General features: G+C 47.1%; 1 protein-coding gene and 1 long non-coding RNA gene across 9 annotated transcripts in view; one reads left to right on the forward strand and one right to left on the reverse strand.

The window, feature by feature from the left end:
- PDE8A (phosphodiesterase 8A) overlaps positions 1 to 27,638 on the forward strand; it is a 146,179-nt gene that overhangs the window by 107,071 nt on the left and 11,470 nt on the right. For 2 of the 4 annotated variants that reach the window (XM_043922612.1, XM_043922611.1), the window contains exons 7-20: positions 3,937 to 4,015; positions 5,870 to 5,995; positions 9,403 to 9,491; positions 11,267 to 11,318; positions 11,419 to 11,461; positions 14,836 to 14,913; positions 18,383 to 18,453; positions 18,654 to 18,818; positions 19,381 to 19,429; positions 19,890 to 20,025; positions 21,550 to 21,748; positions 23,575 to 23,792; positions 25,690 to 25,822; positions 26,066 to 26,167. In XM_043922612.1, coding sequence (XP_043778547.1) covers positions 3,937 to 4,015; positions 5,870 to 5,995; positions 9,403 to 9,491; positions 11,267 to 11,318; positions 11,419 to 11,461; positions 14,836 to 14,913; positions 18,383 to 18,453; positions 18,654 to 18,818; positions 19,381 to 19,429; positions 19,890 to 20,025; positions 21,550 to 21,748; positions 23,575 to 23,792; positions 25,690 to 25,822; positions 26,066 to 26,167 — 1,540 coding nt within the window. The remainder of the gene's footprint in view (positions 1 to 3,936; positions 4,016 to 5,869; positions 5,996 to 9,402; positions 9,492 to 11,266; positions 11,319 to 11,418; positions 11,462 to 14,835; positions 14,914 to 18,382; positions 18,454 to 18,653; positions 18,819 to 19,380; positions 19,430 to 19,889; positions 20,026 to 21,549; positions 21,749 to 23,574; positions 23,793 to 25,689; positions 25,823 to 26,065; positions 26,168 to 27,638) is intronic. The other 2 variants (XM_043922610.1, XM_043922613.1) reach the window with 2 other exon arrangements.
- The window catches only part of LOC122706989, a 50,747-nt gene continuing 46,911 nt past the window's right edge, over positions 23,803 to 27,638 (reverse strand). For 3 of the 5 annotated variants that reach the window (XR_006344539.1, XR_006344537.1, XR_006344541.1), the window contains 2 exons: positions 26,837 to 27,498; positions 23,803 to 24,139 (listed from right to left, as the gene is read on the reverse strand). This is a non-coding gene — a long non-coding RNA (uncharacterized LOC122706989). Of the gene's footprint in view, positions 24,140 to 25,817; positions 26,267 to 26,836; positions 27,499 to 27,638 lie in introns of those variants that run through there. The other 2 variants (XR_006344538.1, XR_006344540.1) reach the window with 2 other exon arrangements.

Here is a 27,638-nt window from a genome sequence, read left to right on the forward strand (position 1 = left end):
CTTTCCTTACTCCTGGGTCTTCCACAGCCTGGCTGCCACACTTCCCGCTGAGAGCCATGGAGCTTATTGTTGGCGAATTAGGAATCATGATGCAGAGACTGATACCGGGGAGGTTAACTGACTTTGGCCCAAGCTCTCACATGTGGCACAGGACAGAGGTAGTCCTCTGGGCTGTAACCCACATCTTCAGGACTGCACTCACCGTCTCTCCTCATGCTGCGCTTCGTCTCTGGTGTGCCAGCTGACAGCCAGAGGGAGATGGCCACTGTTAGGGAGACAGGATGACAGGAGAGGGAAGGGACGAGTGCGGGCTGAGCACTGAGGGCCACAGAGAGAGGCTTCTTCTGAGATACTAAAATGCACTAAAAAGCTATGTGTGACAAGCTATCTGTGTTACTGCTAGATCAGTAACCTAGAATGTAAAGTCTAGAAATATGGCGGTAGTGATGAGTGTATTTAAGCATGAGTGTATTTAAGAATTGAGAACATAAGTATATATGTTCACCATGGCAGTTTAAATCCACACAGGAAAAGGTGGATTTTTCAGTGAACAGAATTGTGACAATTTATTAACTATGTGGAAAGAAAATTAAGTTATATCCCAATCTTACACCCAATTCCAAAATAAACTCCAGTGTGCATCATGTTAAAAAGTAGGGCCACGAAAGTACTAAAAATATAAGTGAACATATGTCATTGGATAGTGAAGCCTTGGTAAACCCAGTGTGATGTCAAAAAGATTTCATAAAGGAAGAGAAGCAGATTAGGCAAGATAAAAACGTTAAGCTTGTCCCAGTGAAAACACTTTGTGTGTTAAGTTGCTTCTTTCGTGTCTGACACTTTGTAACCCTATGGACTGTGGCCTGCCAGGCTTGTCTGTCCATGGGATTCTCCAGGCAAGAAAACTGGAGTAGGTTGACATTTCCTCCTCCAGGGGATCTTCACAACCCAGGGATCAAACGATCCAGCGATTGAACCCACATCTCTTGTGTCTCCTGCATTGGCAGGTAGATTCTTTATCACTACCGCCACCTGCGAAGCCCTGGAGGCTCAGGTGGTAAAAATACCTTAACACCAGGCTCCTCTGTCCATGGGACTTCCCAGGCAAGAATACTGGAGCGGGTTGCCATTTCCTCCTCCAGGGGATTTTCCTGACCCAGGGATCGAACCCACATCTCTTGCATCTCCTGCATTGGCAGCTGGGTTCTTTACCACTGGCACCACCCGGGAAGCCCATATAATGTTAAAAATTTAGACAAATAGCAAACTAGGAAAAAATAAGTTCATAACATTCAGGACAGACAGATTAATATCCTAAATATGTAAAGAGCTTTGATGAATCAGTTTAAAGATGGAAACATCCAGTATAAAAAAATTACAAAGGACATGTCATAAACAAGTAGTTTATAAGAGATACTGATGGCCAGTGAACATGAAAAAAATGTTCAGCTTCAGTAGTAACCAAAGAAATTAAAATGATTCACCATTTTTTACTTACCAGATCTGCAAAAATTTAAAAACACGTGATAAAATCCAGTAGGGCTTCTCACAGATCCATCTCCTCCTAGCTTGCTCTATCAGAGGTGGAAACTTCTTATTTTTTCATTCTTGTTTTTTTAAATAACAGCTTTATTGGGCTAATTCACATACCGTCTCTTGAGTTTTATATGCCAAGAAAGAAGGACTAGTTTTTATTGGCTAAGCTGTTTTGTCTTATTTACCTAGACAGCTTAGTAATACCAAGAATAAAGTAACAGCATTGTATGAACAATTATGAATTTTATGAAGAAGTAGACAGTTGCATTCTTTTTTTTTATCATCTGAGGCATATGCAGAAAAAGCTGAAAGCAACCTAAATGTGTAGTCATGGGAAATTTGTTTGAATGAATTATTGTGTAACTTTAGAATATTACATGTTATTAAAAGTGATGATAAGGAACTAATTAATGATGTGGAAAGATATTTATATAATTTTTCAGTGGGACAAGATTATCAAACTGTAGGGTATGATTATACTTTTATAAATATATATATTGCATGTATTTTTTTTGCATGTATATTTATATAAGAAATTGCCTAGAACACCAATTGATTTGTGTTCAGTTCAGTCGCTCAGTCGTGTCTGACTCTTTGAGACCCCATGAATCGCAGCACGCCAGGCCTCCCTGTTCATCACCAACTCCCAGAGTTTACTCACACTCATGTCGATCGAGTCGGTGATGCTATCTAGCCATCTCATCCTCTGTCGTCCCCTTCTCCTCCTGCCCCCAATCCCTCCCACCATCAGGATCTTTTCCAGTGAGTCAACTCTTCGCATGAGGTGGCCAAAGTATTGGAGTTTCAGCTTCAGCATCAGTCCTCCCAATGAACACCCAGGACTGATCTCCTTTAGGATGGACTGGTTGGATCTCGTTGCAGTCCAAGGGACTCTCAAGAGTCTTCTCCAACACCACACTTCAAAAGCATCAATTTTTCGGTGCTCAGCTTTCTTCACAGTCCAACTCTCACATCCATACATGACCACTGGAAAAACCATAGCCTTGACTAGACAGACCTTTGTTGGCAACGTGTTGTCTCTGCTTTTTAATATGCTATCTAGGTTGGTCATAACTTTCCTTCCAAGCAGTGAGCGTCTTTTAATTTCATGGCTGCAATCACTTGATTTGTGTAGGTGTTGGGATTTCAGATGATTTAATCTCATGTACTTTTAAACAGATTTATTGAGATATAATTTACATTCTATACAATTCATCCATTTAAAGTACCCAGTTCAATGGCTTTGAGTATATTCACAGAGTTGTGCAACCACTGCCACAATTTTAGAACATTTTCATGACCTCCAGCCCTAGATAACCGCTAATCTAATTTCTCTGTATATATAGTTTTGCCTATTCTGGACATTTCATTAAAATAGAATTATGCAATATGTGGTCCTTTTGTGACTGGCTTCTTTTAACTTAGCATAATGTTTTTTAAGATTCATCCATATTATGGCACAGGTGAGGACTGTGTTTCCTTCTGTATCTGCATAGTATCCCATTGTATGGACATATCACATTTTGTTCATCTGTTCATCAGTTGATGGACATTAGGGTTGTTTGCACTTGTGGGCTGTAAGTTTTTGTGTGGATGTATGTTTTTGTTTCTGTCGGGCACCTCCCTAGGAGTAAAATTGGCAACTCTGTGCTTTGCAGCTTGGGGAACTGCCAGACTGTTTTCCAAAGCAGCTGTGTCATTTTACACTCCCACCAGCAGTGTTTGAGGGTTCCTTACCAACACTGTCTTTGATTATAGCCATCCTAGTGTGTATGATGTAGTATTTCATTTATTTTCATTTTCTAATTAAAAAAAAAACACCCCGTTGTTACCTGTGTAACTCAAAAATGTTTTCAACCACCAAGGACAGGGAGAATGCTCACAATATAAGGTAAGTAGAAGCAGGGAACAAAGCCAGTGATGTCGATGATCTGTTTTGTGAAAAGAATTTGTTGACGGTGGTAGCTGCAAACGATGGGCTGCCTCTTTTCTGCCAGGTTTTGTGCGGGGAGCTTGAGTCCACTTTCTCTTTGAGTCCTCATGAGGACTCTGCACATGGTGAGAAGGGAGAGACCCAGGGAGGCTCAGTCACGTCCCACAGCCAGTGAAGGGCTGTGCTGTGGCCCACGGCGGGCTGTGGGTTCCCCTGGTCCACTTGTTCTTAGAATGGAAAGAAAAGCACCAGGTTGTGCAGAGTCATGATCCCAAGTGGCAGGATTGCAGGAGGCGTTTATTTCTTCCTTCTGTTTTTTAATCTTCCCCCCTTCTTTTTCTCAAGTTAGCATCAGTTACCTTTATAATCAAAAAATTCATTTAAGTAAGTTAATGTAATATCCCAAGACTATAATTCATTTTATAATATTTATATTAATCAGTCCTTTTTCTTTTCTACCCATAAAGGGCTTGTAACTCAATGTTTGCTGCATTAGAGAAAAGTCAAGAAGCAATTGAAATTACAAGTGAAGACCACATTATCCAGGTTTGTTATTTGGGAAGCTTGTCCCTCATTTCTGGTTTGTTTGCATTTTTAGGGTTGAACCCCTTTGGTTTTTTTTTTTTTTTTTTCTTTCTCTCTTTGAAGTTCAAGGGACCAGTTTTTCCTTAGAGGTTTATTAGAACAAAATGTGTAAAATATAAAGTCTAAGATAAGTTCCCTCTGGGGTAAGAAAAGTTTCTAATAATTACTTAATGTGTTAGAAAGTATTCTGTAGACATGTGGCACTGGCATTTATTTTTTCTCTCCTTTTTGCTTGTTTATTTATTATGCAAGGAGGGGCCTTTATCCAGGATTTTGGAGCCGGGTGGGGAGAGACTGTTGCAATAAGGACAGGCCCTGCCCATAAGGGCTGTGTGCTCTTTCCTTTCTTAACTGTTTTTGATGGTAGTTTACTATAGAAACTATAGAAATTTACTGGACACTACTCAAAATTTTAAAAATAATCTAGTACTTAACAAATTATTAGCAAAGTGGCTTCATATAAGTGACTTAAGATAATAAAGCTTTCATTTAAAAATGGTCCACAGTAAAAGAAAATAACCTTTAAAAAAATAGATAACCAACAAAGACCTATAGTATAGCACAGGGAACTCTCCTCAGTATTTTGTAATGACCTATATGGGAAAAGAATCTAAAAAAGAATGGATATATGTATATAACATATACATATGATTTCCTTTGTTGTACAGTGACTAGACTTCAATAAAATTAAAAAGTGAAAGAGGGTCACATGGCTTTCAGATAACAACAACCAGGTAACATGTGTTCTCAGATAACAGCAAAAGAGGGAGTTGTGCCAAGGGAATGTTCCTTGTGTTTGAGAATGAGCCGCACTTTGATTTTAGTAATGAGCACTGCAGTTCTTCACTTCAACTGTAGCTTTCTTGGTAAAGAGCCTGATGATGTCCACATGCAGGAGTCGGTGCCCTGAGACGTGACACTGGCCGGTGGTTGAGAGCACAGGCTTGGTATCAGTCAGGCCTGCGTTCCATTATTCTCGGCCTCTACCGAGCTGAGCATCTACGGGCGGGTTACTCAATCTGTCTGAATCTGCTCTCTCATCTATACAAATGGGAATAATATTAACACTGACAATCACCTGCCTTTCGTAAGGATGTTCTGAGGACTGAAAGGAGTAGATGTGTGTAACTTGCTTGCTGTGGTGCCTAGCAAGGAAAACAAACCTTAAACAGCATGACTGTTGTTTATCATCATCATTATGTTATTTTTATTAGCGCACACACAGCTCTCCCAGGCATTTTCTTGTACTCTTACAGTCCTATTTGAAACTTAACCATAAAGCCTTATATTTGTAAACATTTCCTTTGTCACAGCCTGCTTTCCAAATTCATTTTTCATTTGCATCATGTGAGAGAGGCTAAATAAATGTTTCATCCCCATTAAACAGATGTGCAGACTGAAACCTGGGAGGAGCTAAGTGACTTTTGGAAGTAGGGGCTGGGTGGGTCAGACTCCCAGATGGTGCTTTCTTTCAGTATCGTAATCCCAACAGCCCATGTGCAGCAGCCCCAGGTGTCTCCATGCTCCTTTCCTCCAAGGGTGTTTAAGTGGGAGCTAGCCTGCCGCCCTCCCTGGACCTCAGGAGAACACGGCAGAAAGCCCAGCCCAGCATCACCAGAGCAGAGGCTTCTCCAGACTCCAGGGTTTTCCTGGGGTTGTGCTCTTGTAACTTTAGAATCGTCATAGTGAGCGCCAGGCTCCTGGGCTTTCTGGGGGAAAACTATGATGGTTTAGGTTGAACACCTTTGATTGTCCTCTTTTCAACATTTCTTTTAATTGACTTGATGTTTTCTCTTTTGTCTCCCCACCCCCCAGTATGCAAATCCAGCATTCGAAACAACAATGGGCTATCAGTCAGGCGAGTTAATAGGGAAGGAGATAGCAGAAGTGCCTATAAATGAAAAAAAGGCTGATTTGCTCGATACTATAAATTCATGCAAGGTGAGTAAGAGAGTGGCACCCTGGTCCCTTCCACAGGAGCAGAGAGGGGTGGAAGGAGGTTGAACACTCGCTGAGCACTGCCACAGCTGGGGAACCTCAGGCCTGGGGAACCATGGGTGGTGGTATCCCTGTTGTGCCCACTTTGCAGATGAGGAAACTGAGGCTAGGAAAGTACATATAACCTGACCAGCCAGGAAGAGTAAGTTTGACACATAAAGTCATTGTTTTCATTTTTGTAATAAGTAAGTTGATCTTTCTAATAATTAATCTTCTCAGTGATGGATGTTGGCAGTGGTCAGGGTAAAGGATGGCCAGTGAATCCACACGTTCTCAGAACACAGCTGAGCCCATCAGTTCTCTGGGCCTTGTTCACTTGGTCAGCATTTTTTGAATGCCAGGCACTGTGCTGAATTCCGGTATAGAAAGATGAGCAAAGAAAAACTGCTCAGAGAATACGTTCCAGGACACAGAACAGACAGATAAACTATGACATGAGGAGTTGCAGTACCGTGGTGCTAAGGACAGACACAGAGGCGGGCTCCGGCTGGAGGTTGTTTCTGTCTCTGAACCCTGGCTTCTGTCAACACCTCACTGGTATTAGCTTTTAAAATACGCCAGGAAGGAAAAGGCCACTGCTTTCCATAGTCATTCCCAGGCTTTTCTGCTGGGCTCTTTTTAACTTTTAGGAATTGGGATAGTGAATATGATTTTTTAAAACATTTGAGAAGTTGGTGAGCTGCTGTCCTGCCGGCCATTGGAGGCCCTTGGAAGTGCTGTCCCTGGGGCATGTGGCCCCACGCCTGTCTGGTCACCCACGAGGGCAGGCTACCAGCGGGGGCAGAAGGGCTGTGCAGGGTTCATAGCCCCACTTGGCTTGGGCCCCCCGAGGACCCTGTGAGTGGGCGGGTGTCCTGCACACTCAGGGGTGGCTTTGCAGTGAGAACAGGGAAGGGGCTGACCAGCTGCGGGGCCGGGTGATGCACCTTCGTGGAGTAGCCGATGTGGGCTCTGAATGCATCCTGATTTCCTTCAGCTCTCCCTTCTGTCAAGGAGGAAGATTTTCTTACCAGAGAGAGTGGCAGGTTCTCTGGAAAGAGAAACAGAGGTGGTAATGAATGAAGAGAACGCAGGAACTCAGGCCCACCAGTGTTCCCTTGCTGGGCCGAGGGGGGCATCCTCCAAAGGCAGCCACAGGAGCAGCCATGCAGACCCACGGTGGCCTCCCCAGTCGCGGCGGCCAGGTCCAGGGCAGCCACGGGGTCAGCCTGCAGTTCTGTCGTGAGGCTCTGTGGGCTGTCAGACAGACACGAGGGCTCTTGCACCGCTCTATCTGGCAGCAGCAGGGTCAGTGAGGCACTCCTCTCCCTCTCAGGAGAGCAAGTGGAGATGGGGTGGGATGGGGGAATCCAGCAGATTAGCTGCAGGTCCAGAGATCCCCCCAGACCCCTGTGGGCAGCGTCTCGCCTCCTGAGTCTTGCCATGGGGCACCAGGTATGAAGGGCCTCAAACACCAACAGCAGGACACATGTTCTCTACATCTGTGTTTGCTGTGAGCAGCAAATACTATCCTATTATCAACCTCTATACTTAACTGCTTTATTTCAGAATGGAGCCAGGGCATTGGTTCTGCGTGATCTTGAGTTCCTGGGGAGAGTGTAAGAGCTGCCACATGTCCGTTGCTGGTCATTCCTACTTGGCTGGCCACACTGCAGCAGGACAGACCACTTAGCTGGGCAGGTTTTTGTTTGTTTGTTTTTTTGTTTTTGAGGACATGCCCTTTCTAATGGAATCTTCCCAGGGATACGAAGGGCTTGTTGAGAAGCGGCCAGCCTGGACGAACAGTGGGCTGTGGTCCGTGGAGAGGGTTCAGATCTGTGCTGGGGACGGGGCTGGAGCCTTCATAGGAGGTTAGATGATGGTTGGGGCTTTGGAGTGTCAGGTTCTAGTTGTCCAACCAGCCAGATATTCTGGGGGGCACAGGAGAAATTCCAGTGATGTTAAAATGGAAAATATTGCAAACAAGGAGCCCTTGAGCTTTTTATAATTTTTTTTCCTTTTGGCTTCGCCATGCAAATTGTACCCTGAGCAGTGGAAGTGCAGAGTCCTAACCGCTGGGCTGCCGGGAGTCCCAGCTTTTCACCCCTTGCACCCTCTGCAGCCCCCGGGACTCCCCACTTACCCCTCTCTCCAGATCCCCTCTCCCCATCCTTTCCTCCCAGGTTTACAGGGTGCTCTGTCCCCTGCTGGTCCCTCAAAAGCTCTTGTGTCATTGAGCATCCTTTCTCCTCTGCATACCTGCCTCCCATTCCCCAGTTTTCACCTGAAGGTCTTTTCCAAGGTTTGTCTCAACACCTGCTGTCATCTTGGAACCAACCTGTAGAGCGATGATTCTCTCTCATCCCCCACTGACAGAAAGCTTAGTCTCTCTCGGTCCTCATCTGTCTCTGCTTGTTGACTGTCTTCACTCCTGCTTGGACTTTGAATCCTGGACTCGTTTTGGATTCTCCCTCCCCCTTTGTCCCCTCTTTATCAAATCCATCAGCAGGGCTGGATCCATGGCCTGGGCCTGACCACGTTCAGGACCTCCTCCCCACACTCCAAGACGGCGGTAGCTGAACGCAGTTAGGCCTCCCGGCCCAGGACCCTCACTTCCAGTCAGTCCCCCCACTCTGCTGGAGATGAGTCTCGCCGGGTCATCACTGATGATGTCACCCCCTCATGGAGCGCTCAGGTCCCTTAGCCTGGCTGCCAAGATTCCGTGGTCTGACCTTGATCCAGCTTTTCCATTCAGTAAACTAAGGCCCCAAGTGGTCCTTGACCATTTACCACGTGCCAGCTCTGTGCTCACCCCCAGATAGGACAGCTGGATGGCGATGATGGAATTGTTAAGGCCGCAGACCCCACCATGAAGAGCCTGTCCCAGTAGTCAGAGAAGTCCCGTTCACTGCTGAGCTAGCCCTGGAGTAGAGGGAGGTACAGGCCTCATGTCATTCTGAGAGGAGTGCAGACAGACAGACACATGTGCAAAACCAAACAGGCCCCTTACTGGCCGTCTGTGTGTGTCAGCACTTGGCAAGGAGTTTGTGAGTGTTACCAGATTTTCTCTTCATAATAGCCTTCTAGGTAGGACTTTGTTATTTTCAGGATCTGAAACTTTGACTTCTGTTGTATTTTGCTAAGAAATAGGATCTGTGTTGAGTAAATACTTTTTGTTTCCATTTGACTGGAAAACTTACAGGCAACTCTGTTATCTAAACAGTCACTGGCTGAATTGTCCTCCTTAGCTGGATCTTGTTCTCCTAATTGCTCTAGTGGCCACTGGGCGTGAACAGGAGCCCGAGGTGGAGGATGTTCTCAGGTTCATGTTTGGAACACAGTGTATGATGATGCTGACATTCCATTTACAGGAATGGCAAGGAATTTACTCTGTCAGGAAGAAAAATGGAGATAACGTACAACAAAATGTGAAGATAATACCTGTCATTGGACAGGGAGGGTAAGTAGAAAAAACAAGTACTTCAGTCAATATACCATGTTTGGCTTATTGCAGCATATGCTTTAAATACTTAAGTAAGTTAAGAACCGCACATGGAAACTTATAAGAAGTTTCCTGACCTGGTAACCAGGTCAGTTACCACCAAAGTGTGACCTTCCAGGGTGGCTTCCTCATGGTCACAGCCTGACCCTCCTGCTGGTGACCCAGAGCTGCAAGACTCCGACAGTCCTGCTTAAGCTGTGTGACCACATACATAAAAGATGAAAGCATTTAAATCCAATGCCACCTCACTGAGCTTTGTGCCAAGAACACTCACTGGTGGACTCTGTATTTAAAAGATTTCTCTCTGGCTTAGCAGGTAAAGAATCTGCCTGCAGTGCAGGAGACTCAGATTCGATCCCTAGGTTGGGAAGATCCCCTGGAGAAGGAAATGGCAACCCACTCCAGTATTCTTGCCTGGAAAATCCCATGCACAGAGGAGCCTGGAGAACTACACAGTTCATGGAGTCTCAAAAGAGTCAGACATGACTGAGCACACACACACATCTGATTTTGGTAGCCTCTGTATCATTTCTGCACAGAACTATCAAATTAGATAAAGTATTTTAAATACTGTCATTTATAGAAACTCATATGAAACAGGTGTGACCACAGATTGGAAGGCAGTGTATATCAAGAGCCTAAAAGTGTCATAGTTTGTCTCGGAATCTATGTTAAATAATACAAACAGTGGAAAATTGAGTGTGAATTGCAGAACACTCAACAATAAAATGTACCACAATTAGAAATGATGATCATAGAGAATTCAATCACAGGGAAAATGTTTCTGATAAATACAAAAGTCAAAATGTAAAATCATACCTAGTGTATGTTCTTGGTCATGAAGAAGAGGAGGAGGTGTGTAACAGTGTTGTAACCACGATGCCATCTGGGAGCCCTTCACTCCCTGGACAGGGGCTCAGGGCCTGCTGGGCATCCCTTCACCTCCTCCTCCCCGCAGCCCTGTGACGGCGGCTCTGTGACCGTCTCTGGTTGACAGATGAGGAAGCTGAGGCTGGGAGAGGCTCAGCCCAGGGCCTGGCTACAGCGCTCGGCGGAGCCGGGCCACAGACCCCCACGTTGCCCGTGAGGCTCATGTGTTGGTTACCAGGCCTGGTTGCCAGCTGGCTTCTGCCTCAGGGTGTCGGCTCTGTGTGGGCTCTCTGTTCTGACTCTGCCTTTTTATGTCCTTCCCTCATTGGGCGGGATTGGATTATCAAGGGGAAAAGCTGAAAAATGGAAAGAACAGTAAATAAGTGAGGAGAGCCAGCAACTCTCAAGAGAACCCCAGCCACCTGGTTCTAGACGCTCACATTCGGTCCCAGAGGGGCCTATGACTGTTTCAATGAGTGTTGTGAGCAGGCTCTGCTGAAACTCGAAAACGAGCATCAGTGTAAAGGCTTGTGAACATGAAAATATGTGACAGAACTAAAGGCTTTTGGTTAGCTAACGTGGAGTACATTTTTGAAACCTGGGTCTTTTTAATTGTATGTTGCGATGGCTCAGAAGGATTTTGTTCTTTTCACTGAAGAGTCAGCCTGACTTCTTCAGAGACACCAGGGAATGCCTGTAGACTCTTGTTTGTTTATTGGCAACCTTGACCACAAGCAAAGAACTGCTCTCTCCAAGGTGTGTGTTATGAAAGAGAGATGCTCTTTTCATAAGGGAAAAACTAGCTAGCTCTCCACCAGAATTGAGGGCCAGGAGGAATATAATGCATTGTTTTCTACTTGCAGAAAAATTAGACACTATGTGTCCATTATCAGAGTGTGCAATGGCAACAATAAGGTATGTAGGGGGAGCCCTGGGGACCCTGGGGGCCCAGCAAGATTTCCCTTACTGCATCACTAGGCACTGAGAACTAATGGCTTCTGATATTCATTTCTAGGCGGAGAAGATAGCTGAAAGTGTTCAGACTGACAGTTACACAGGTACGGTGCCCTGTATTCATGCTTAGGGTTCATTGAGCTTTTTTTTTTTTCATTGAGCTTTTGAAAAACTGAAAACAGGCCCTACCTCCGATGAGCTCACCTGGTGCGTGGGTGGCACTGTGTTTTCCTAGCGCTGTAGCAGCATCTCTCTCCCCGACTCCCGGGTCCTGAGCACAGGTGGGCATTCTGACAGGTGTCCTGGGCACGTCTCACCTCCAGGGCGTGCACGTCCGTGAAGCTGTGCTGAGCGGAGTGTGGTCTGTCAGCCTGATGCTTGAAGAGGCAGTGGTGTTGGTGTCGGACCACGTCTTCAGCGGGGACACCCCATCAGACCTGCCTCACCTCAGGGCTGTCTTGGGAGGACTTAAGTGGGGGAGACACCTTACAGACCAGGCTCCCTTTTTACAGACAAGGAGATGAAAAGCCCCATGATTTGCTCCGGGACATCCAGCTAGGAAGTGGTCAGCTGGCACTCAAGCCCAGACGGCCAGCTCCAGGAGTCTGAGGCACGTGCTGGGACAGTTCCCCTGGGCACCGGGAATGATCAGGCTTTAACCTGAAAAGAGGAGGGACATATGGACAGCAGGGGCACACAGCAGGTGATCAAGAATGACCGTTACTGGGGAGGAAGGCAGGGGAGCGAGGCACGCTCCAGACAGGGAGAGGTGGACTGGAGTGAGGAGACAGGTACAGAGGAAAAGCGATCCAGACATAAGAACAGTGACTAAAGAGGGAGAGTGCAGTGTGTTCTACAAAGAGCCGGGCAACATTCCGACTGGTACAAAAGGTGAGTGTGGGAAGGAGGTGGGATCGTGGAGGGTCCTTCGGTGTTGGGGGGAAATGAAGATCTCCATCTGGAGGCAGCAGCCTCAGTCGTCTTCGCATCCCTGGTGCCTGCCTTAGAGTCTGACCTGCCCCAGGCGCTCAGCGAATGTTTGCTGAGTGGCAGAAAGGGAGACGAAGGAGGGAACTGCAGGAGGTCACAGCGCAGCTTCTCAGCCCGCTGTTTGGACACCAGTCTCCTTGGAGCTCAGAGCGAGGAGACGCTGCAGTCTGAGTGGTTAGAGTAGGTGTGGCTGGACGGGGTAATGAGCATTTGGGCGGGACACCGTGTCCCCGGTTGGAGGCGGAGGAGCAGAGTCAAGGCTGTTCCTGAGACAGGAGAGCTGTGTCCCTGCAGCTCACTTGTGGGCCAGACTGCGAGAGATCAACGGCTGGCTGCAGCCAGCACACTGCTCCTGTCCTTGACTGCCAGGGAGTTCCTCTTTACCTCCGAGGTGCTGAGGGTGTTGAGCAGGTGAGCCATGGACTCAGAGTGGTTTATTAGTGGTGCTCTGGTTTGTGTGTGTGCATATGTCTGGAGAAGCAGATGCGTGTCTGTTGAGCATCTGCAATGTGCTGGCAGCGCTAGTCACCCAGGAAGGGGTGGGAAAGGTCATTTCTGCCTTCATGTCATTCACAATTAGTGAGGGAGCTGCACAGTAAAGCCGGTGGTTCCTGGTGGGGTGGGGGTCAGGGTGGGGCTGAGGCATTAGGGGAAGGCTCCCCAGAGGAGATGATACCTGAACCACATCTGACCTGCATCTCCAAGAGGATGGAGTGTTAACCAGGCGGAGAAGGCAGCCAAGGAGGGGGCGCCTTCCTAAGTGGGGGTGAGCAGTTAGTGCCACGGCAGAGAGGTCTGGGAGGTGGCCTACCACATCATAGGTAACTCGTGGTAGCTGGAGAGACAAGTTTCAGACACAAGGGACCCTGGGTCCACACTGGGGAATTTACATCTGACCCTAAAAACAGGGAAGCACCATTACAGTGTTTTAATCAGAAGAGTGAGCACTGTCTGGAGAGAATGGGTCGTAGAGAGCAAGGCTGGGGCTGGTAGGACCGGTGAGGCAGGCTGTCCCTATAACCCGGAGGACAATTGACAGGTGTCTGAGCCTGGACAGGGAAGGAGTGGGGAGAGACGTTTAGGACGTGGAATCTAGACATTTATCACACCTGAACACTTGAGGGAGGGCAGCAGCAGGGAGCTGTCACGGACAACTTGTCTCCAGCTAAGTGGAAAGGTAGATGCTGCCCAGTGACTGGGATGAGGAATGGCCTGGGAGAAGACAACGAGCTCATCTGAAGTGCTGAGGGCTGGGTGTCCCCATGGAAGTGACGAGTGACCGGGGAGGATGGAAGTCTGGGGCTCGGGAGGAAGGCCCGGGATACGACAGCTCGGGACTGAGTAAAGGCTGTGGGGAAGAATGAGGAGACTCTGCTGTCTGAGAAGAGAAGGGGGTGCAGAGGATGAACCTATGGGAACGCCGGGGTGCTGAGGAACAGGAGACATGGTGATGAAGACCAGGAAGGAACAGCAGGAGACGCAGGGAAAGCCAGAGTGGACGTGTGCAGAGCTGTTTTCAGAAAGCAAGCTCAGTCTAGCACTGACTAGTGTCTAGTACACAAGTCAGAAGAGTCAGGTAACGACGGACTTGGGTCCTTCAGAGGTAGCAACAGGAAGGTCATCGGCGATCTTGACAAGGTTGTTGTCAGTGCCCCCATAGAGGAGAACGTACCAGAGAGCAAGTGGAGAAGGTTCTGGATGGTGGAGAGGAGTACTAAGAGCCTGCTTTTGGATCCTGTATGCGAGCAAGAGTCCAGGGGAGGAAGCCAGGAGAAGGCAGAGACGATTGGAACTGCCAGTGGGAAAAGGGAGAGCCAAGCTCATCTCACAGGGCTCCCAGTGTCCTCATCTGTGAAATGAGAACAGGCTGGAGAGGCTTGGCACCCCGGGTGACACCCAGGAGGGCGCAGGAAGGAAGGTTAACTTGGCCTTGTCATTGATCGGTGTGGGGTCCGGGGGAGAGAGGAGGCAGACACCTCCTGTTTGGGCTGGAGGGTCAGTGGTGCCATCCACAGAAATGGGTCTCAAAGAAGTAGACCCCAGACCACCACTCCCTGTCCTGCCTCCAGAAGAGAGGCATAGTCTCCCCTGGGACATTTTAGGGCTTGTATTGTAGAAAAAACACAGAAAAGATTTTTTCACTTTGGGACAAGGGTGGATGGGGATCAGAATTTTCCCACCACTTGTTCAACTATGTAGAAGTAGGTGAAATTCTGAGTTCATTTCTGTGGCTTGAGACTCTGTAATTACACAATCTAGAAACTGAAAAGCCCTTGTTTATGGTGAGTGGAAAATTTTTTGAGAAAGTTTGTCTCACTTAAACCCAGGTGTTCAGATACTTCATCTTGGTGTACTGTGTTGATTTTTGCAGCATCCTAAGTGGTATTCTAAACCTTAAATTTTGTCTTTTAAAGCTTTCATATTGGTAATTATACTAATATGTTGTTAAAATCTCTTCACGGAGGTAATTTATAATTTATTTCCACAGATAATCAGTCAGGCAAACATAAAGACAGGAGAAAAAGCTCCCTAGATGTCAAAACTGTTGCCTCTCGAACAAATGAAGGTAGGTGACAAAGACAAGAGGAAAAAAACGTGCTCCTCTGAGTGGTGGGCACATGGAAACATGAGGCTCCCTTCCTCATCTTGTCTGGGTCACTGCCCCCACCCTCAAGCTCAGCAGACGGGAGGGGCCCCTATAGAAGTCTGCGTGCATTTCTCCCTTGCCCCTGACTCCTTTGCCAGTAGGTTCATCTGACCCTTCTGATGGAGTCCGGGAATAAAGAATAGATTCCCCGCCTCTGCTGCAGGGGCAGGGGGCAGAGGTGGTGCAGGGAAGTGTGTGTACTCGGGCCTTAGCTTGACCTTGAAGCTGGGTTCAGGTCCCAGCTTCATCTACTCTCTGTGCAGCCTTGGGAGTGGCCTTGAGAGCTTCCCTTTCCGTATCATCAGATGGGGATAATTCTGTCCGCAGGGGACAGTGTAAGGATTAACTGAGGGGGTGCGGTGCCTGGCAGGGGTCATGGCAGCTGCTGGCACCATCTTCACCATGGTCCTCGCTGCACGGCCCTTGAGCAGAGCAGAGACCACTCGGACGCCCCAGACCATCCTCGCTGCCACACTCTGACTCCTCTTCATCCTTTGTGTTACTTTGTCCATTTCTCTATTTTGAAGAGTTAAACATTTTTCTTTTAATGTTTTGGGGTTTTAACCTCTGTTCTTTTTGATTGACTTGTAATTTACGTATAATTCATATTAAGTGTTGAGTTCAATATGTTTTGACAGTTCTGTACCGTTGACCTGTATAGACTGTTACCACCCACCCCAAACTAGATACAGAAAAGACACACATGCAGGCCTGCACTCGCATACAGATCTCACCACACAGAGGCATCCACTGATTTCTTGCACATGAGTTAATTTGGCCTCTTCTTGTGCCTCATAGAAATGGAATCGTACAGTGTACACGCAGTATGGCCCCTTTCCCTCGTCTTAGCGTTCTGGAGGTTCATCCACGTTGCTGGGGGTATTAGCATTTCGTTCTTTTCTATTGCTTGGTAGCACTTCATTGTTTGTATATGCCACAATTTGTTATCTGTTCTCTTAGGAATGGTCTTTTTGTGTTCATCTTTCCGTGTGAGGGCTCTTACGGGTAAGGCTGCTGTGAATGCTTGTATGCGAGTCTTCCTTTGTGGACATGTGTGTCCGTCCCCTAGGACTGGCACTGTGGGGCCTCTGTGCACAGTTCTCCAACATGGCTTGTACCTCATGCCATCACTCATCTTTGAGTGTTCCAATTGCTCCTCATTCTCTCATACTGGGTTACACTAGGTTCTAAACTATAGCTACTCTACCAGATGTGGTTTTAATTTTAATTTTCCATACGACACCCCTTTCGTATGCTTACTGGCCATTTGGATATCCTCTTCTGTGAAGTGACATTCATAAATTTTGCCCATTTTTATCATTGGGTTATCTCTTGCTTGTTGGTTGTAGGAATTCTTTTCATATTCTAGATGTGGATATAAGTATTCCAGACATACTGTTCTTAGTTTGTGGATTGCATTTTCACTCTTAATAGTCTTTTAATGAACAGAGGTTCTTAATGAATCTTAAAGTTCATTTCATCAGTGTTTTCTGTTATACCTAGTGCTTTTTTGTGTCCTGTTTAAGAACTCTTTCTCTATCCCAAGGTCATGAAGACTGTTCTCCCACATTTTCTTCTATAAGCCTTATTGTTTTATCTTTCACTTTGGCTCTATGATTCATTCCAAATCAGTTTTTATATTGAGTGAGGGTAGGGATCAAGGATGAATTTTCTCCCTACAGGGAAACCCAACTGTCCCATCACCATATTGAAAAACCATCTTTTCCTATAGTATCATTCTTGTAAACCAGTTGACTATATATATATGGTCTGTTTCTGGACTCATGTATTCTGTTTCATTGTTCCGTTAGTCCTTGCTTGCACCAATACCACGATCAGTTACTACAGTTATATGATAAGTCTTGATATCTGGTAAAGTTCTTCAAGATTATCTTGACTATTCTAGGTTCTTTGCATTTCCATATAGCATTTAGAATCAGCTACTTAGTTCACACACACACACACACACACACACACACAAAACCTCCTGGAATTTTATTTGGGAGTGTCTTACATCTATAGATCAAGAGAAACTTGAAATCTTGATAATACTGAGTCTTTCAAAACATGAGCATGCTCTTTATCTTTATTTAGGTTGTCTTTTTTCCTCAGCAGTGTTTTGCATTTTCAGTGTTTAAGTCCTACACTTAGATTTCCATTAGATTTATTCCTGAATACTGATTTTTTTGATGCTTTCATAATGGTTTTTTTAATTTTAGTTTCCAGTTGTTTGTTGCTAATATATAGAAATATAATTGACTTTTGTGTATTAACATTCCACTCAGTAATGTTGATAAAACTTACTGATTGTAATCAGAGTAGCATTTGTAGAGTCTTTCAGATTTTCTGCACACATAGTCAACAACAATCTTTATTCTTTTTCACCTTATTGTATTGACTGTATTGTTTGGTTTCTGTATGTCACCTTCACTATATTTTTTTAATGAGAACAAGTCCTATTATGACATAGGGATAGAATAGTGGTTTCTACTTTCGGTTTAATGACCTTGTTGGGTAAAATGGAAAGATAGCATCCATGTGCCGGTCACCAACATTAGATTTAGGGAGTTTTTGTTGGTCTCTGCAATTTAAAACATGTGAGAGCCCCTGAGTAGGTTAGTCCTGGTTGTTTCTGCTCAGGCCCTTGTTCGGTAAAATAAGGCTGACATCTCAGCGGGTAGAGCAGTGTGTGGTCATCTCTAGCCTTTGGTAAACAGCATGTGGCTGGACAGTGGGGCTTTCAGGGAGAGACAGAACACCACTGAGTGTCTTTTCCTGCCCGTTCACCGCCCAGGCTTCTCCCCACACCAGAGGAAGTGGGTCTTGACAGGAGCAACAAAAAATTAACAAACAGTAGAGCGTAAGACCTGCCACCTACCTCAGCTAATCTAGACCGTTTAGGTAACAATCTCAAGCAGAACAGTGGAAAGCACCAAAGGATGCCTTGAAAAACTGAACCAGAAATACTCACGGATTTCAGTTAATTGAGTTGTATTTATTGTTCCCGCCATATATGAAACAAAGGGCCTGTGTAGCATTGTCTTTCAGAATGTTTCTCTCCTGGGTAGCAGCAAGCTGAGTTATAAAATGTCATTGTTACAGACACAGAGAGGCTAATGTGTGGCCTCGACTTGCTAGATGGCTTCCTCTGTCCTCTCGCTGGCCTGTGACCTCAGAGGTTCAGTCTAGGGGGTCACATGCCTCCCAGTGCCTTGAACCAAAGGAGGCAGAGTTGGTCTGCCAGAATCCCAGGCTTGGTAGGATGGGGAGGGAGCTGAGCCGCCAGGAAGCTCTGGTCCTGCCCCTTCACTCGGGCCTGGAGGAGGGTGGGAGACAGTGACTGAGGCCGCGCTCGCCCTGATCCCTGCACCACCTGGTCTCTCCACAGTTTCCAGCCAGAGACGACACTCTTCCATGGCCCGGATTCATTCCATGACGATCGAGGCACCCATCACCAAGGTGACACGGCGACCCCCAACAGTGATGAGGCTCCCCTAGTTGTGCGGAGCGGCTGCCTCTGTGGAGAGAGGAGGGCGAGGGGAGCACTCTGACTGTCTTAAGTTAACAACGAGCCCCACCGCCAGCCTGACTCTTTGGATTGCTTTCTCATTGCCTTTAAGGTGATGAGAGTCAGGACTTTTCTTTCTGTATTATTGTAGGTCATCAATATCATCAATGCTGCCCAGGAAAGCAGTCCCATGCCTGTGACAGAAGCCTTAGACCGTGTGCTGGAAATTCTAAGAACCACTGAATTATATTCACCCCAGTTCGGTGCTAAGGACGATGATCCTCACGCCAACGACCTCGTCGGGGGCCTGGTGTCTGTGAGTGTGCTGGCAGGCTGCCGCCTCGGTCCCGCTGCTCTCGCCTGTTTTCTGAGGCTGCTTGTTGACAGCCTGCCCCACACAGCGCTCTTTGTGTGCGGGGTCAGCCAAGGCCTAGATCATCCATTGCCCAGGCTCAGCTGCCCTCCGGCTGAGCCGTCACCCACCTGCGGCCTGTCCGGGGGGGTTGGGGGTACGGGGGGACCTCAGCTTGGAACAGAGGGAGGAGCGTGTTCAGGACAGCCAGCTTGTCTGCTGCGTTGGGTCTCCATTTTTACTTTAGTTGATTTAAATAAAATTTGAAGATTTTGAAAACTGGGGCAGAAAAAAATATGAAGTGTTTCATACCACATTACAGAACAAAACAACTGGCTCCCTCCAGAGCGTCCTGTACAGACTAGGTGACATCATGGGAGGAGGCTGGGGGATCATGTGTTAGCTGGAGGCTCTGGCCCGTGGGCTCCAGGTGCAGCCTCCAGCCGTTTAGGATAGAGGCCTCCAGCTCTGTGGGAAACAGACCATTCCATTACCATCTGTCACCTTCTGTCTTGGTTTTTATCAGGATGGTTTGCGAAGATTATCTGGAAATGAATATGTTCTTTCAACAAAAAGTAAGTTTTTCCTTTTTAATTTTTTGGATTGCTATTAGTATTAGCTTAATACTATTGGGGCTTCCCTGGTGGTCCAGACAGTAAATAATCTGCTTGCAATGCAGGAGACCTGGGTTCAATCCCTGGGTTGGGAAGAACACCTAGGGAAGGAAAAGGTTACCCACTCCAGTGTTCTTGCCTAGAGAATCCATGGACAGAGGAGCCTGGCGGGCTACAGTCCATGGGGTTGCAGAGTCGGATACGACTGAGCAACTAATACTTGATTAGCATTATAGCCACACTTAAGTGATGAAGATAAATTTTCAGATAATAATTTTGAGGTTTTTTTTTAATCAGTAAGAAGTTTTTGGTTTATCGTAAACCTTAAGAAACAAAGCATCCGCCCCCAAAGATCTACTGCTCCCCCTGAGGGACCGAAAACGCCGTCAAGCCTGTTGATTCTGTTTTGTTCACCCTGCAGACCTTCAGCAGGTTCCCAGCAGCATCATCGTCCCCGTCTCCCTTCACGATGTCCCATCACAGATAACTCGGGCCATGGAAAAGGAGGAACACTGGGACTTCAATATTTTTGAACTGGAGGCTGCCACTCATAAAAGGTGAGCCCATGGAAGCTCAGCAGACAGGGAGTTTGATTCCAAGGGCCAGTGTGGAGAAAGCCTCCCCGGGAGTGTAGGCTCTGCTCAGAGCCAGTCCCTGGTCAGGGAGGAGGCCCCAGGGAAAGAGCAGCAGGTACCTTGAGTCTCCAGGGCCTCAGCATCAGCGAGGGATCAGGGAGAAGCCAAGGGGAGTTCACCTGGCCATGACTGCTGCAGAGAGAGCAAGTGTCTTACTCGGAGTCTGCAAGTAGCAGAGGTTTTCTTTTTGTAAGATACGGTTATTAATTTTTCCTGTAGGTATTAAGTAGTGATATGTTGACATTGCCGCAAAGAGCCTCACTTTAGAGCTCAGAACCATTGGCAGTCCAGTGGTTAAGACTCCATGCTTCCAATGCAGGGATCTTAGGTTTGATCCCTGGTCAGGGAACTAAGATCCCACATGCCACTTAGTGCAGCCAAAAAAATAAATAAATACACGGATATACATGCTGATAAGAGCTGTCCCCAGATCTTAGTTGCTGTGTTTGTGACAGGCATGGGGACACTCCACACTCCAGCATCCTGACCTGAGTGTGGTCCCCAAGAGCAGGGCAGGGTTGGGTTTCCCCTCCCATTTCATTCCTCTCTGGAGAACACTCAGCTAGAGCCGTGTGGTTGGCCTGGCACACGGGAAGGGCGTTCAGACCTGATGCCAGCCAGTGCCGCCCTTCAGGAGGTGAGGCGTGGACCCCAGCAGACAGCAGAGAGAGGCGGTTATAGGAGACTTGTCAGGTCCCATCCCGGGTGGGTGGTGGTCCCCGTGACAGCCCCTGCCCTTTGCTCACACTCAGCGCGAGTCAAGCTTCTGAGACACACTGCATCCGCGTGCCCCACAGGGCCAGTGACAGCGGCAGACAAAGCTGTGGGCACTGGTTTACGTCCTAATGTGAGCTGGGACGGGGCAGGTCTGTCCAAGTCCTGGGAGCCCAGCCGGCTTGGACACTGCCTCAACAGAGCCAAGAGCAAAGGCCAGAGGCTGGGTGACGGTGACTCTCATGGACGGGCCTCATTTGGCATCATCTGGTCACCTGTCTGGGGAAACCCCCACCTCCAGAGTGTTGAGACCATCACGGGATGTGTGCCAGTGTCTGGCTGGTGTGCTGCCGTGGGGAACTGGTATCTGCTTCCAGCAAGACATCTGGCCAGTGACACATGTCCAGCAAGGCCACAGGGGAGGATGGGGTTAGCCTGGCAGCATGTTGACCTGGAGACCCTCCTGGTGCCAGGAGGACTGTGCAGCAGCTAGGGCAGTGGGGAGAACCAGGCGGGTGCCCCCAGAATTGCAGCTGGGCTCTGCCCAGGGCTGGTGCTGGCCACCAGGAGAGAGGGTGACAGGGCACCCGCTGCAGGCCACCCTCACAGGCTCCACTTTGCTGCCCCGCTCGCTCCCTGAAGTCTGGCTCAGGTTTTGCTTGTTGGATCTGAACAGATCAGACACACTACCTGTTTTCTCTACTTTAATGATGTGTATGTTTTTCTCTATAGGCCTTTGATTTACCTTGGTCTCAAAGTGTTCGCTCGCTTCGGAGTCTGTGAATTCTTAAAATGCCCCGAGGTGACACTGAGATCCTGGTTACAGATGATTGAAGCCAATTATCACGCTTCCAACCCCTACCACAACTCCACACACTCCGCTGATGTGCTGCATGCCACTGCCTACTTTCTGTGCAAAGAGAGGGTCAAGGTGAGCTGTGCTGGTGCCCAGTGCTTCACAGCAGGGATGAGGGTGCAGGGTGTAGGGTGCAGTCTGGCCCTGGAAGGGTGCGGCCTCCTGAGAAGCAGGACCACACCCTGGCTATGGGGGGTGGATAACTAATTCCCAGCGTGACCCTGGGTATTCCACTTTAGAATAGGAGCCACTTTAGCTCCAGCTTTGAGGGCTCAGGAGCAAAGGGAATGTGACTGTGTCACAGTAAGGGCGTCACAGAAGAAAGTGCCATCCAAGGCACTCTGCTCACTGTCCACTTCCAAACCAAGCTTCCTAAGAAAGCTTTTCACATTGTAAACTATTTCATTAGGGAAATGTCCAAAGCAGCAACTAGACATGTACTGCTTTGCCAGAGTATTTGTATTGTTAGTATTTCCGTCAGCATCCGCCATAAACTGGCACAGAAGGCCTAGGGAGCGCTAGTGCGTGGCCGTTTCACTTGTGGAAGTACTTGAGAGCGGAGAATCAGTGAGAAATCAGGGCCTCATGAGGAATGAGACAGGTCAGCCTCCCGGCACAAGTGCAGGGCAGGCAAGTCCAGCCTCCCTCTAGTTGTGTTGTTTGGTGGTTTTTTGTTGTTGTTTTAACTAAAGGTCATGACTAAGACCGTAGGTAGAACAAGAGTCCAGGGAGAGGTCTGTTTTTATAAAGTATGAACACAGAGGGCAGAGGACAGACATCTGTGTCAGTGTGGTTCAGCATAAAGGCAACCTAATTTTTGCTGTAATTTACTGCTTTTGAAACTCCTTAATCAATAACATACAAATACACATTCAGAAAGCTATTAATAACTTAATTTTAACAACTTATTGATGTAATTCACATCATAAAAGTCACCCATTTAAAGTTAAAACTACCTGGGTTGCTTCCCTGGTGGTTCAGTAGTTAAACTCCACGCTTCCAATGCAGGTGGTGCAGGTCCAGTCTCTGGTTGGATCCTACATGCCATGCAGCATGGCCAACAAAACCTTTTTTTAAGTTAAAACTATTGAATTTCAATTTAAATAAATTTACAAGGCTGGTTTATTAGATATCCTACAAACACTTGAAGAAAAGGTGTATATTTCCAGAAATGATCTTGATACTAAGACACAGTCTTGATATACTTCAAAAAACTTAAATAAAAAAATGTCAGCCACTGCATATGAGAAAATACTTCGAACAAATTGGGGTTAAACAAAGAAATAAAACCAAAAATAACAGAAAACAACAAAATGAGAAACCTATGTATCAAAACCTATAGAATGAGAAGAGCAAAGTGATCATCTGGGATTGTTCTTTGAAACAACCAAGAGAATTCACTGCAAGCCAGACTAATCAAAAATACAGAAAACAGGAATATACACATTAGAAATGGAGAATACTAGAAGAAAGTACCATGCACTTCTGTACTTAAAGTTGTAAATGAAAACTTTTGGCCATGCCACATGGCATGTGGGATCTTACTTTCCCAATTGATAAAGTTTTAAATCAAAGTAACGTTCGAAGTAGTAAGTCAATACCTCAGACGAAGGACCTTTTTGTGTGATGCGTCTAAAGACAGACTGGCTGAGGAGGTGACTCCTATCGGGTGAGGACACCCTGTGTCTTGGTAAATCCCTAACTTGTGCGAGACTGAGAATCCGATAATGTTTCCTCTGAAACATGCAAAGATGAAACTATTTCTGAGTAGAGTTAGGAAAACTGGATTTGCTCAACACTGTGCTTTTCTCAGAAGTCAGAAGGGCAGAAAGAGAACTACACAGAAGGCTACCTTGCTTTCAGTGCCATGCCCCAATTTTTAAAAGAACTCTTGTTTTCAGCAAACTTTAGACCCACTTGATGAGGTCGCTGCGCTCATCGCAGCCACTATCCACGATGTGGACCACCCCGGGAGGACCAACTCCTTCCTGTGCAATGCCGGGAGCGAGCTGGCCATTCTGTACAACGACATGGCTGTGCTGGAGCACCACCATGCGGCCTTGGCCTTCCAACTGACCACCAGCGATGATAAATGCAACATCTTTAAAAACATGGAGAGGTAAGAACAGTGAGCTGGAAAGTATGTTTCCTTTTTGCTCTTTAAAAAAGAATTTTGTTGAGATATAATTAGGTACTGTACAGTTCACCCATTTAAAGCGTGCGGAGTTTTTGGTATATTCCAAGTTGTGCAGTCATCCGTATAGTCGACATTTACAACATTTCCATCACCCCCAAAGGAACCTTGAGCTCCTGAGCAGTCATTCTCCTGCCCCCTGGTAGGCAGAAACTGATCTACCTTCCGCCTCCGTAGCTTTGTGAGTTCTGGGCATTTCAGACGAATGGAAGCACCTGAGGATGTGGTCTTCTGTGTTGCATGATGTTTTCAAGGTTCAGTTCCTTTGTGTCCTGAACATTTCAAGACAACAGTGTAAGGCCGACACCTTGACAGATTCAGAAGCTGTCATCTTACATCTCTGCCTGGCAGACTCCCAACAAACTCTGCCCAGCAAACTTCTCATGTCTGATTGGTGATGCTGTGAGATTACAGTGTCTTCTCTTCTTCATGGTGCCCTCACTGTCTAGCAGAGAAGGCAATGGCAATCCACTCCAGTACTCTTGCCTGGAAAATCCCATGGACGGAGGAGCCTGGTAGGCTGCAGTCCATGGGGTCACAGAGTCGGACACAACTGAGTGACTTCACTTTCACTTTTCACTTTCATACATTGGAGAAGGAAATGGCAACGCACTCCAGTGTTCTTGCCTGGAGAATCCCAGGGATAGCAGAGCCTGGTGGGCTGCCATCTATGGGGTCACACAGAGTTGGACACGACTGAAGTGACTTAGCAACAGCAGTGTCTAGGGTGGGGCTGTTAGACAAAAGTGATCTGTTATGAGGGATACTTACTAATTTGGAAACTTCAAAGGAAGTTATTAAACCTAAGGGATTTAAAAAAAAAAAAACCTCCATTTTTTTCTATGTTTTAGAATTTCATATGTGGACTTAAAGTTGGTTTTTTTCATAGTTGCTTACATATACATCAGTTATCTCTGGACAACTATGACTGTCTCCAGGGAAAAGAACAGCATAGCTGCATAGAGTTCAGTTTATACTCTTTGTACCTTTTACGTTTTTAATTAAATGGTTTCCATCCTCAAAAAATAAATTTTTAAAATAAATATAAAGGGCTAGAGGAAGAGGAATCGGGTATGCACCATTGATTCTCTCAGCTTTCAGATGGTCCACCCTCTGTGTTTCCGGGCTCTAAAATTGTTGCGTCTCAAGGTTCCTCTGTGTGGGGTACGTTCTTCATAACCCCAGCTGGCTATGTTCTAGCTTTTCTTCAATCTTAAGAACTATATGCCTTTTGCTTATGACAACACTATGAACACTGTATCCATAGTCTTACGCATGTGCTGTGCTTAGTCACTCTGTCATGTCCGACTTTTTGCAGCCCCACAGACTGTAGCCCACCAGGCTCCTCTGTCCATGGGGATTCTCCAGGCAAGAATACTAGAGTGAGTTATCATGTGCTTCCCCAGGGGATCCAAGTCTCCCGCATTGCAGGCAGATTCTTTACCATCTGAGTTACCAGGGAATCCCAAGAATACTGGAGAGGGTAGCCTATCCCTTTTCTAGGGGATCTTCCCAACCCAGGAATAGAACTGGGGTCTCCTGTATTGCAGGCAAATTCTTTACCAGCTGAGCTACCAGGGAACCACATAGTTTTGCCCAAAGATTCTCATTTTAACTTCTGTTCAGGTTTTCCTTACTAATAGCAGTCTAGGCAGCAACCTTTAACCTTCACATTCTTTAAAGCATGCCTTGCCACTGCTGCACAGTTCCTTAGAATTTCAGCCGCAGTGAACACAGGTCCTAGATCACAGCTGGTTTTCAGGAGCACCTGTCTGGTCTGGATCAGTAATCAGCAGCAGCCTCTCCTTTGTTGTCTGAACAGGAATGACTACCAGACGCTGCGCCAGGGTATCATCGACATGGTCTTAGCCACAGAAATGACAAAGCACTTTGAGCACGTCAACAAATTTGTCAACATCATCAACAAGCCCTTGGTAGCATTAGAAGAAGATGGGGTAAGTGAGCTGACTGCAAATGGAGTCTGTGTTTAGGGCCCTTCCTCCTATGTGTTGTGGGGAAACCTGGGCTTAAGAGATCATGAGTATTATAATCCCCACGCTGGGCTCACTGCATATAAATAATTTTTTAACCAATGGAAATTAAAGTACAAAGACTTGGCAAGACATACAAGAAAAAACATGACAATTCTGAAGGGACTTGATGATAGACAGGTGGGCCATTACTGCGCCCTTTTTCAGCAGGTGCCCCGTTCCCCTCCTCTGAGCATCTTGGGGTCAGTTGGAGCCATGAGGTCTCTCACCAGCCACTGCCTGCTGGGCAACCGCACCAGTCCTCTGTTGGTTTGTATCACAGGAGGGTGAGGGTTGGGGAGGCTCCTGGATTTGGACCACAGGGTGCTGGTGTTGTTGGATTTGAGGCATGGAGTCCAGAAGAACTTTCTGGCAAGAGAAGAACATTAACTGCTTCCCCAGACAGGAGCCCACGTCTGAGAAAGCAGCCAGTCTGAGTTCTCGGCTCTCCTCCGCTTCCTTGTCTCGAATGGGCACAATAGCCCTTGAGGCACAACCCTGAGGACATGGCACATGTTGTGCTCGATTCAATGTGAGCACAGTACTCGGAGAACATGCTATCCCAGGAACCCTCTCCCTGAGGCCCATGTCTGCCCGACCACCAACCCCATGTTCCTCCTCCCCGACCCCAGCACCCCCCTGCCAGTCTTTGTGAGCACAGAGATGACTTATCCTAAGAGGATAGCCCTTTGAGCTCCAACTCTACTGCTGTGGCTCACTTGTTTGGCTGTGGCTTTTGTCTGTCCCTGGCTTTCTAGTTTATCACCCTTCACACTTGTCCCTGTCTCACCTGATCTGAAACCTGGGGAGAACTCTGCTCTCCTCACCCTTGCCCGTTCTCCAGTCTGTCAGAGACTTTACGCCCTTTCCAAGGACTCAGTCATTCTCCCATGCACAGACACCCCAGCTGACCCCACCTCACAGAAAGAAACCACGTACCTCACAGACTTGGCTTCCTCCATCCATTCTGGGAAGTTGCAGAGTCTTCATTCTTCTTGACAGTCATGTTCCTCCTCTCTGCTGTCACAACTTGGATTTTTACTGAGAGACTGGGAACCAGGATCCAGTGGGTCATTGCTGGTGGAAGAAAATAGTTCCCGGTGGGCAGTACTGAACAGTAGTCACACACCTGCAGAGAGAAGGGTCAGCACAAAGCTGGTGGGCAGTGGGAGATGCGGAGAATCACTGAGGACACGGTCTCTGTCACTTTCTAGGAGACCAGGCAGCCTGGGCTCAGGGTCCCCCCTACCCGTCTTGTCCCCACTGAGAGGGGATGACTGTGACTGCTCACAGAAACCACGTGGCTGATTCCTCTGGAAAGCTGCTTGATGGGCCCAGAATCAGAAAGAAGAGATGCTTGCTCATGTCTTCGACCCAGTACTCCCTCTTCCAACCTGAATTTGCTTCAGGGGGCCCGTAAGCAGAGGGCCCCTCACACCATGGGCTGAGGCTACGTATCCAGAGGGGCTCCCTGTGAGTCAGATAGCAGGTACTGCTTTGGAGTGACAGAGTCCAAGACTAGAGGCAGGACTCACGCTCTTATCTTGGGTCAGCTCAGTACCTCTGAGTCTCTTCACCTCGTGGAGTCCCAGCATCCTCATCTGTAAAATATCATGGTGAATTATACTGATTTTCATGCCTACCACAAGATATCTCTGTGAGTGCAGATCAGAAGACTGTGACTAAGTCCTCTGTCCACCATAAAATGTGAGGGCAGAGTTTAGGGAACATCAGCGTGTCC

The sequence above is a fragment of the Cervus elaphus genome, chromosome 13, assembly GCF_910594005.1.
Source record: "Cervus elaphus chromosome 13, mCerEla1.1, whole genome shotgun sequence".
NCBI classification, from domain to species: Eukaryota; Metazoa; Chordata; class Mammalia; order Artiodactyla; family Cervidae; genus Cervus; species Cervus elaphus.